At 41.0% G+C, this 11,137-nt stretch overlaps 1 protein-coding gene across 1 annotated transcript in view; it reads left to right on the top strand.

The window, feature by feature from the left end:
• Positions 1–1,970: 1,970 nt before the first annotated feature.
• epx (eosinophil peroxidase) overlaps positions 1,971–11,137 on the top strand; it is a 36,045-nt gene continuing 26,878 nt past the window's right edge. Inside the window, exons 1-14 of the mRNA XM_042496009.1 lie at positions 1,971–1,988; positions 2,074–2,161; positions 2,787–2,877; positions 2,964–3,139; positions 4,213–4,345; positions 5,266–5,395; positions 5,466–5,672; positions 6,311–6,677; positions 6,749–6,909; positions 7,503–7,761; positions 8,330–8,500; positions 9,228–9,465; positions 9,547–9,758; positions 9,843–10,007. Of these exons, the coding sequence (XP_042351943.1) occupies positions 1,971–1,988; positions 2,074–2,161; positions 2,787–2,877; positions 2,964–3,139; positions 4,213–4,345; positions 5,266–5,395; positions 5,466–5,672; positions 6,311–6,677; positions 6,749–6,909; positions 7,503–7,761; positions 8,330–8,500; positions 9,228–9,465; positions 9,547–9,758; positions 9,843–10,007 (2,416 nt within the window). The remainder of the gene's footprint in view (positions 1,989–2,073; positions 2,162–2,786; positions 2,878–2,963; positions 3,140–4,212; positions 4,346–5,265; positions 5,396–5,465; positions 5,673–6,310; positions 6,678–6,748; positions 6,910–7,502; positions 7,762–8,329; positions 8,501–9,227; positions 9,466–9,546; positions 9,759–9,842; positions 10,008–11,137) is intronic.

Raw genomic sequence — 11,137 nt, 5'->3', positions numbered from 1 at the left:
TCCTTAGTATCCAGCCCTGCAGATGTTTGTGTGAGGTTTCAAGAGTGTTTAATCTAAAAGAATCCATAAAACTAAAGACCATTGTTATGTATAAGGGGGAAAGGCCGCTGAATTGGCCCTTTATCTCGCTGCATGTCAAGTATTTGTTTGTATTTTCTTCAGTGGGATATTTTTTTGTGAGCAAAAGATTTCAACAATTCACATCTTGAGCGTCACGTACAGTAAATGATGGGCAGTGTGGGTCAACAGAGATAATATTAATAACGCAGTAATGAAATGGGACTGATGACTCATTTGATGGTATCACACACCTGGAGCATCAAAGGGAAGACACGGGCGGCCTGCTGCTTCACATTTGAGCTCTGGAGGCTTTTACCGGACAAAACCACGCTTTATGAGTCACATCCTCTACAGTGGTCTTTCTGTCTGATCCTTCATGCTTTCTTATTCTCATCCATATCCATGGTTCTTCAATCATCTCCCCAAAATCCTCATCTTCCAGGTCACCCACCTGTCTGTGTCACGGGCACAGGCACGATCAGATTGAAGGTTTTGGCAAAGACATGGGCACAGTTGTTATGAAAATGATCCACATGGAAATGTGTTTTGCATGTCATTTACATTCTATTTGGCTGCTACAAGGGATATTTTGGATTATTTGAGGAGGGGTCGTGTGAGGTGCTTATTGATAGGTTTCAGTCGATGGCAGTGGGCATGCTCTCAGTTTGGAGAAGCAAGCAGGAGTATTGCTGTGGACAGGGCAGCAACAAAATGTGTTTTAAGATTATTTTGGGGGCTTTTGCCTTTATTAGATAGGACAGCTTAAGTGTGAAAGGGGAAGAGAGAGGAGATGACATGCAGCGAAGGGCCAAAGCCAGAATCAAACCTGCGGCCGCTGCAGCGAGGATGAAGCCTCTGTACATGGAGTACCCACTATACCAGCTGAGCTACTGTTTGCCCCAACAAAATGTATTTTAGCCATCTAAAAAAGTCAATATAAGTTTGAGTGTATGCTGTATTCAGAGTATTTTCACCACCTTACCTTGCCATCAGACGGCCCTTTTGATGTAAAACTAAAGCCACTATCTATGCTCGCTTCCGTCAGTGCCACCAGAGGTTAGTTTTGATTCACCAGAGTCACACACCAACAACCAAACTAACAGACTAAGGCAAGGATAGACCAACGACTGCCATGTTCTGCTAGGTCAAATTACTTTTTTTTTTTTCATGGAGTCTGGTGGTTTTTAAGAAAGCGATTTAACGGCTTCAGTTCCCCATTGAAAAGGGCTGTCTGATGGCAAAGACAAAGCAGTAAAAACATTCTAAATAAAGCGTCCACTGTCCAGAGCAGTTTACTGCTTAGTTTTCTAGGCAGTACCCCCGCCTCGAAAATTGCCCACTGCCATCTATTGCACTTAAACACGGACAAGCACTTCATACAACCCTACTTAAAAAAAAAATCAAATGATAAAATGATAATAAATCAGCCTGGCTTATTTCCATCAGTTGCTTCAAGTTGCTTCAGTATTTAAACTGTCTGCATTTTTTTAGTCGACTGTGTCCACTTCTACAAAGATATGTTCTCTGTCTTAAAGTGAAATGATCCAGATATGACAGAAGGTTTTCATCATGAGGACAGAAGTGAATTTGATTTGAAACGTTATTAGGTCGAGGCAGTGAGTCCTGTGTTTGATGTTGCGTTCCTGTCACCAGGAGGACAGATAAGAGAATTCTGCACATACCTGTTGGCCCTGCTGCCAGTGTATAAATGGCAACCTCGACACTCGCAGCCCACAACACACACACTGACATACACACACACACACACACACGCACACACACATACACACACAGGTAGACTCTCAAGATGAATCACGGTCAGCGCAGTGGTAACACACTATGAGCGGGATTAGTTTTCTGAACGTGAAGTGAATCCTTTCTGCACTGATTGAACAGTTAAAACGTTGTTTATGGAAGCAGCAATCATGGTGAGTTTTTGTTTTTATTTTCCTTCTTAATTTTAAAAAAAGTAGCACATTTCTTGATATTCAGTGAGATGTGTTCTGGTTTCAGGTGTCCGTCTCTCTGCTTGGACTGGCTCTTGTGCTGCTCTCCTTCCCTGAGCATGCTTCACTGAACAGAGTATTTGACAACTCCTCAGGTAGGATTTCTGTTTGATTATTACTAAAGAGACCAGATATCAGTTGTGAAATGACACTAAGTACATGTACTCAAGTACTGTACATAAGTTAGATACTCTTTTTTTACTTTCCTTTTCATGCCAATTTATACTTGTACTCTACTCTACTCTACTGTCTGTAAGGTTGCAGCAATATATCAGTTTCAAGGTACACCTTGGAACTAATGTCAATTATCATACCATGTACATTTACTTATCTACAATAATTTTAAAAAATGCAATCAGAAAGAGAATTTCTCCTGCACATACGGATCTCCTTTCCTCAACTTTTTATAGTGTTTGTTCAACCAAAAATAACTTCTGTTTACATTCCTTTAAGGCTTATTGTAACGGATAATAATAATAATAATAATAATTGTGTAAAATTGGAAAAACAAAAAAAAGTTGCTGACTTAAACTACCCAACAGTTATGTGAGTGCAGCTGAATCTATTAGCTGATCCATCAATTAGTCATTTGACAAAAATGAATTAACTATTTCCATGGTTAATATAATATTTTCCATACATGATTTTCTAACAGTATTTTTTACAGATACTGAGGAGCTTTTCTAACTGCATCCATGTTTTTCTTTCTGCCAATGTCAGCAACTGTGTACCCAGGATCGGGTTTTGTGAAGGAGGCTCTTCAGCGTGCAATTGAGCTGACCGATGCTGCCTACGCCCGCACAAGTGAAAGGTACAAGTGAAATATTTCAGACCCACTGCAAGGCACAAACATCATCGCTGTCACTGTGTTAAAAACAAAGCTATGGATGTCTCCAGAGTGAAGAAGTCTCTGTCTGAAGGTGCTCTGAGACCCAGTGACCTGCTGGCTCAGTTCAAACAGACTGAAGCCAGAACCAGGACTCAGATCCGGGCTGCGGAGCTGTTGGACAACACAGTGGAGCTGATCAGAGAGATGGTCTACACTCACACTATGGTGCAGACCGACCCTCAAGGTATCAGATAGAAGCACTTAACTTACATGCCAGGTCCTCCTTATGTTAACTTTCAGCATGATTCAGGCCACAAATTTTTTTTTTTGTTTATTATCATTATTATTATTTTCCCATAATGTATCGTCATATAAGGCACCAAACATTTTCCTACATCCGCAGATCAAAACAAAAAGTGTTCCTACGTGAATCGTAAAGGCACTTTAACTCTGTATCCAGCTACAAAAAAGTCAAAAGCCTCTTTAAATAAATATTAGTCCTTATAATGTATTCCTTTGGGACCCCAGTTTGTTTCCCTGCATTTATGTAGTGTCTAAAAAATAAGTTCCTGACTGAGAAAATTCACATGAAAGCTCCCTTGAGTCGCAACGATAACATGGAAAGTTGTTAACAATTTTGGCGTACGACTGGAGGCCAAGTTGATATCACATATGCAGAAACACGGCGGACAAAAGTAAATCTTCAGCTGATGATAATGAACTTTTACTTTAATTCACATATTTTACTTCCTTAATTTCCTCTCTAGTTTTAGATTTTTTATCATTAGTTGCTGTCCACACAGAGTAACATAGATTAGTTAGAAGACTTATTTCTTAGCACTATTCAGGTAAAGCAATTTTAGTAGTTTTCAGGGATGTGTTGGTACAGCAAAAATTCTAGGACAAAATCAATCTGTAATACATAGCTTCAAACTATTATGGACTTGTTGTTTTAACACTTTGAGAAACACATCCTGTTTGTAGCATTCATGTTGTTTCCACATCGCAACTTAAAGCTCATGAACTCCGAATACCAGCTTCCCAACTCGGGGAATGGGACCATCCGAGGAGCACACGAATGCAGCTTTAGTTTCTTTGTTTTATTGAGGATTTACAATTTTCATTCACATTATTTTTTAATGCACTCACAGCAGGACACACTCTGAGCACTGTGTCAGACATAAGACTGTTTTCTGACATAAGACAGGCGCAAATGTTCTGATCAACCGCTCCAAACAAGTTAAAGCCAATTACATTTTTTCCTACTATTGAAGTTATTATTTGTATGACTCAGGTGTTCACTGTATGTTTCCAAAGAGCTGCTGAGTGAAGAAGACATGGAGAATCTGCTGCAGGTGACTGGCTGCTCTGCTGAGCTACAGAGACCCAGCTGTGACACCGACTGTCTGTCCGAGCGCTACAGGTCCATCACAGGGGAGTGCAACAACAGGTTTTCTTTTTTCTTAATTCGGATACCCATTATCACCAGCATAAACATTTGGCATTCTTCCTGGGGCTCACACACACACGCAAACAAATACACTAACAACAAGACTGAAACAAAATAAACACAACAAAGATCAGCTCATCTTATCAGTTTAATATTTAAAAGGGAAAAAACAAAGTTGTCATCCTTTTAACAAAAAATTAACCCAAACACAGAGTCATAGTTCAGTCACATTTCCAATAAATTCATAGCAGACTTGACTTAAATCTTCCTACAAATACTTCTTAACATACATTGTCAGACTCACCGTTAATCCTAAATTATCTATCCTGTACTTTCACACATTCAATTTCAAGAAAGAAGGTATTAAGAAACATATCTCATTATCGGCTGAAGGGCGTTTCTGCTTTCTCTTATAGTTCCAGGATTGTTTGGAGATGTTGTTTTAACAGAATTTTGAAACAATCTTTAATATTCTTTTGAACAATATGTTTTGGCAATGCATTCCAGCTGACCATGCCTCTGTACACAACTGTTCTCTGCTTCATACTTGTTCTCGTCTTAGGTCACAAAAACCTTTTTTCTGTCATGTCGTGTTTGATAATTGTGTTGAGCAAACTGAAAAAAATAACCTTTCAATTTATATCTTTGGACAACGTGTCTCTAAAACATTTCTCACAAATAGCATAAAACAAAAAGCATAGGTGGATCTCTGCTTTACAGTTAGCCACCTCGGTCCATCACGCATGTCTTTCACAGTAGTTCTGTACGAGCACTGTAATGCACAGCAGGCCGCTTTGTTTTGAGCTACTTGTAATTTATGTATTTGTGCTTATTTATGCTTACTCAAAAAACACGTCATCACAGAGCAGAGCTGGCTTCACTTGACTGCTGTGTGTCCGTTGTGTTCTCATCCTGTTCAGACAGAATCCCAGATGGGGGGCCGCAAACATCCCATATTCCCGCTGGCTGCCTGCAGAGTACGAGGATGCGTGGGGGATGCCTAGAGGTTGGGACCCAGAGCACACCTATCATAATGCCACTCTGCCTCCAGTAAGAGTCCTGCAGCAGCACACAGTTGTCCTCTGTCACTCCAGCACTCCTGACTCTGTCTGGTGTCCAGGTGCGGCTGGTGTCTCAGGAAGTGCTGTTCACTCACAATGACAACATCTCTCTGGACTCCACTCTGTCCCACCTGCTGGTGGAGTGGGGTCAGTGGATAGACCACGATGTGGTGCTGACGCCTCAGAGTCCCAGTACAGCCGCCTTCAAGACAGGAGCTGACTGCACACGCACCTGCAGCCGGGACACACCCTGCTTCCCTATACAGGTGCACTTTATATCAGCTACTTCTCAGTGTAATGATTTCGGCTCGATGATCAGCCATCTTTAAAATTCATTATGACAACCTTGTTGTAGTTGTAGTACCAAACCACCAAACTAAAGCGTCGGTATTTGACGACCTGGGAATTAGACTCAACAACCAAGCGTCTTCCTTTATGATTACATACTGCACCTTTAATTTTATAAGATAAAATAAAAGTTGTATTCATCTTGACAGAAATGTTTGTGCCAAAGATACTCTCTATATATTGAAATAGTAAAATATATATTTGAATCGCTGGAATATTCCATGTACTGTATGCATAATGTACAAAGTATAAATACAATACAATAAAATACAGAAAGAGAAAATAATATTAAAAAAGATAATATATGCCATAAATGGAGGTTCAAAGTACAAAAAAAAGGTGCATGACATTAAAGAGCCACCTACAATGCTGTAAATTGCAAACATGAATAACTGAACATATATATATATAAAACATACCTGCAACGTCACCAGAGGACCTTTTTTGCATATTAAACTTCCTGGTCTTTCCCCTATTTCCTGTTTGCCTTTTCATTGTCAACCGCCCAAAAAACAAAATAAACAAAGAAATAAATAAATCTAACCTCTCTATTCAGATCCCTCTGACAGATCCTCGTAATGGTGTCCAGACTTGTATGCCTTTCTTCCGCTCTGCTCCCAGCTGTGTTGGTGGACTCCCCTCTCATCACCACCGAGAGCAGCTGAACGCCATCACCTCCTTCGTGGATGCCAGTATGGTGTACGGCAGCTCCACCAGTCTGGCCTCTGCTCTGAGAAACCACTCCTCACCCCTGGGGTCAATGGCCCTCAACTCCCAGCACTCAGACCAGGAGCTGGCCTACATGCCTTTCCTGCCACGCCTGCAGGCTCACCTGGACCCCTGCGGCCCCCGAAACTCCACCACCTCAGGGGCATCGGACAGATCCAGGCCCCAGGAGAACGCCACATACTGCTTTCAAGCTGGTGAGCAAGTACATGAAGTGAATTGCCTTCAGGCTTCAGTGAAGCTTTTGTTTATGATTTATGTTTCACAGGCGATTCAAGAGCAAATGAGCATCTGGGAATGATCGCACTGCACACGCTATTTCTGAGAGAGCACAACCGGCTGGTCAAAGAGCTACACCTGCTCAACGCTCACTGGAGCCCTGATACACTGTATCAGGAGGCCCGCAAGATCATGGGAGCCATTCATCAGGTATCCCAGCTATTTTTGGTTCTTAAAATGTTCTGTAAATGGTACATTGCTACCAATGCAATGCTTCAATAATGTTTTTATCAGCAAGTTTTTTTAGATCTCAGAACATTCCCCTTAAAGTTAGGGTAACTTTCTCTAAAAACATCAAAAAATGTGTATTTTTTTGTTGTTAACATGTCACACCACATTACTAATGATGTAATCTCAGGCCTCAACAACATTTTCTGAATGTTGCTTTGTCAATGTTCTTTCTTCGTTTTCATGTAACATTGTGGGAATGTTTTATAAAAAAGAACATTCTCTGATCTGTCACCTCTCAACATCACCAAAACATCCCCAGAATGTTGCAGTTATAATATTACAACTTAGTCAGCATTTAACCTTTAAGGAACATTATTTAAAATGCTAAACATTGTTAAAACCTACTTTGAACATTAGATTAAAATGTCTCTTTAAAACATTATTACAACTTGCAGGTAATGTTAGCCAATGTTGTGGGAACGTTCCCTGCTACTGGGATCTCTAGCAGCTTCCATACATTCTACCTTCATGAGCATTCCCAGCACTCTGACCTGTTTCCTGTGTGTTTCCAGATCCTAACATGGGAGCACTACCTGCCGCTGGTCCTCGGTGAGACTGCCATGTCTCGTCTGATGCCCCCCTACGAGGGTTATGATCCTGAGGTGGATCCCAGCATCGCTAATGTCTTTGCAGCTGCCGCATTTCGTTTTGCCCACGTCACCGTGCAGCCAGTGGTAACCAGGCTTGCACCAGGATACACCACAAACTCCCAGCATCCCCCGCTGCCTCTGCATCATTCTCTGTTTGCGTCTTGGAGGGTGGTGCAGGAAGGTATGATGCTGTCATACATTCAAGTCAAATACATGCCATTAACCCTTTGAAACCTGGAGCAACATCACTTTTCTCATGCTGCATTCAGACGCCTTCCACAAGTATCTTAACTTTTGAACCTTGAGCAAATTGGTGCAATTTTTTTTTTTTTTTTGAAGTCAGTGAGTAACTTGGTAAAAAATATATTGCACAAATTGCAAGAAATTTGTAGATTTAGAAAATTATATTTAAAAAAGCTAGGGAAAAAATATTTAGAAGTATAATTATTGCATATTTAAAATCATGTTAGAGAATTCTTGTAATTTTTAAAGAACTTTCTCCAAGTATTGTTTTCCTTGTTTTTTTTTGTTTGTTTGTTTGTTTGGTTTTTTTTTACTTTTTTTTCTTTTTTTTTTAACTAATTTTCAGCTAATCTTCTTGTGCTTTTCACTAATTTCTTGAGAATGTTGGGATCATTTCTGCCTTCTTAGCTCATTTCCCTCTTCCCCTTATTTTGAAAGAAATCAAGCCAATTCGCCAACGTTCAAAGTGTAAACTTGTCTTATCTTTTGTTCCCGTGGTGTGTCAGGTGGTATCGACCCTGTGCTGCGTGGCCTGTTGTTGTCTCCAGCCAAGCTGCAGACTCCAGGTCAGATGATGGTGGAGGAGCTGACAGAGAGGCTGTTCCAGGCTCAGGGAGGGATGCCTCTGGACCTCGGGGCCCTTAACCTCCAGAGGGGCCGAGATCACGGCCTCCCAGGTAACAGATTTCTTATTTCTGGCACGGTACCAAGTTACTGTATCACAAATCTTGTTGTGACAAAATGTTTCATCTACCTGTGCGATAATTTGCATAATTCAGGTAGAAATGACTTAAATCTGAAAAAGGGTATATTTTCAGAGAGAACAAACTCTATTAATATCAATTATAGGAAAGAAAATAGTCAGGCCTTTTTCACAGCAGACATTTTGACCAGTGCTAGCAGAAATGTACATAATAAAAATGTCGCCTTGAAATTTTTAATTTTTTTTTTAAATAATTCATTTTTGTTTTTTGTTTTTTTTTTCATCTAAAAACCTAGTGGGATCATGATGAAAATCTGGCATTTAAAGGGTTAAAATTCTGAAAATTAATTAACATTTGATATTTATGATTAGGACTGATGTTGATTTAAAAATGAATTAAATGAAAATAGAAAATAATAGTAATGTATAATATTTTTAAAGCTTGATCTTGAAAGGGGCATTTTGTGCGCAGGCAGTTGCGATGATACAATAATAATAGTGACAGTCAACTGATTCTGAGTCAATATTAAACTAGAAATAGTCTCATAAATGGTATTTGCTGAAGAAGAATGTCTTGTCTTTTGCTCCAAAGGTTAATCACTGAAGTACAGATTAATTCCGATGTTTTGTAGAGGTGTTCCCTGTTTCAGATAATTAAAACCTTGAATTTATCGCTCTCCCCTCACTTCCTGTCCCATCAGGATACGGCTTGTGGAGAAGGTCCTGCAGCCTCTCTGTTCCCAATACGACATCAGAACTGGCTGAAATTCTGAGTAACTTCACTTTGGCTCACAAATTCCAGCTCCTGTACGGGACACCACACAACATCGATGTGTGGGTGGGGGCCATCTCTGAGCCCGCTCTGCCCGGAGGCCGAGTCGGACCGCTGCTGTCCTGTCTGCTGGCGAGACAGTTCAGAGCGCTGAGAGACGGGGACAGGTGAAACTTAAACCTCTGATGTAACGGTGTGACCATTACAGTGCAACAACACAAACCTAAATCTGTTTTTTATCTTGTGAGGTTTTGGTGGGAAAGGGAAGGAGTGTTCACCAGCACCCAGAGGAGAAATCTCCGATCTGTCTCTCTGTCCCGCATCGTTTGTGACAACAGCCGCATCACTCATGTCCCGGCTAACCCATTCTCACGCACTGAGAGGCCGGAGGACATGCTGCCCTGTTCGCACCCACTCATCTCCCAACTCGACCTTCGCCCATGGAAAGAACCAGACACAGGTGAGGGGGTGCAAAATAAAACAGTGTGATGTCAGGTTCATCTTGCTGTGTTTTCACATGGTTCTGCTTGACCCTCTCCTCTAGATCCCAGCTGCGGTCCGATACCCAGGATTCAATCTGGCTACTCCCTGCTCTGCGACTCTGTGATCCTGTATCAGTGTCGCTCTGGCTTCAGGCTGCTGGGATCTTCATCTCTCCGCTGTGATCCAAACAGCCAGCAGTGGAGCCCCACACCCCCAACATGTCAAGGTATGAAAACTAAAAAAGGGCCTGATGATGTGGTTGGAACAGGTATCAATATATTTCAAAAGATCAGAGCATCACAATGTGGTTTATGAGTGCAAAATCACAGAAAAGAAAATCTAATGACAGTCATTCAGATGTGAACTAATACTCAATTGTAGATCTTGGAAACCATAATAAGTAAAACAGCCTTCCAACAAGGTCCATCACCAGCTGGCCTGGAGCTTTTGCTTCTATCACATGATCTCAGCGGACAAAGTTTGCCCTGTTGTCATAGAATTGTAGATATTTTGGATGTTTCTTCTCTGAGCTCTTCAAACTGAGAGATCCCAACATCAAAAATAAATCTGTTATCCTCTTACCTCTTATCCTGTTTATCAGTATAGATTGTTTTGCTGTGACTTGCTGAGTGTATTTACGACGCTCAGCTTGTGGTGCTCAAAGTCCAAAAAAATACATATGAAAAACTCAACAGCAAAGTATCTCAACAGAAATCATGATGCGGTTACTCAAGGTAACCCACAGACTATGTTGTGTGCAATTTCATGTAGGAACTAATTTCTTTCTACCAAGCTACACCCAACTGTATCACCACACAGACAGAAGCACATGGAGGAGAGGCTTGTTCTCACGACAGTGTGAGATGTAAACATTAATGGCGTCCTCATCAGCTGAGCTGCAGTGTTAGCTGACTCAGTGGTGCTAGGTGAGTTAGCAGTAAACGCATGCTTCCATCTGCGCAGCGATACATTTGGCAGGTGTAGTTCAGTCGAAAGAAAATAGTTCCTACATAAAACTGCTCACAACAAGGTCTGTGGATTATCTTGAGTAACCAGGTCATGATTTCTGGAAAGAGACATTGCTGTTGAGTTTTTCAAATGTATTTTTTTTGGCACTATTAGCACCACAAGCCGAGTGCCATCTAGTTACAATATACTCAAGAAAAGGGCATTTCTATGGCTGATATCTCGAGCGCTTGGCAACTCACACGGAAACAATCTAGATTGATGAATTGCACTGCTGGTAGGAAGAAAAATATGTATTTTTGATTTAGGGTGAACTGTTGTTAAAAGGACTCAGAGTCAGCTTGACACTGGAGATATAAAGATCATTCTTGATTTTGGAAACATGAGCTA

Source organism: Plectropomus leopardus, chromosome 11, assembly GCF_008729295.1.
Source record: "Plectropomus leopardus isolate mb chromosome 11, YSFRI_Pleo_2.0, whole genome shotgun sequence".
Taxonomy (NCBI): Eukaryota; Metazoa; Chordata; class Actinopteri; order Perciformes; family Serranidae; genus Plectropomus; species Plectropomus leopardus.
The sequence above is the reverse complement of the archived record's forward strand: the minus strand, read 5'-3'. Positions and strand labels throughout refer to the sequence as shown.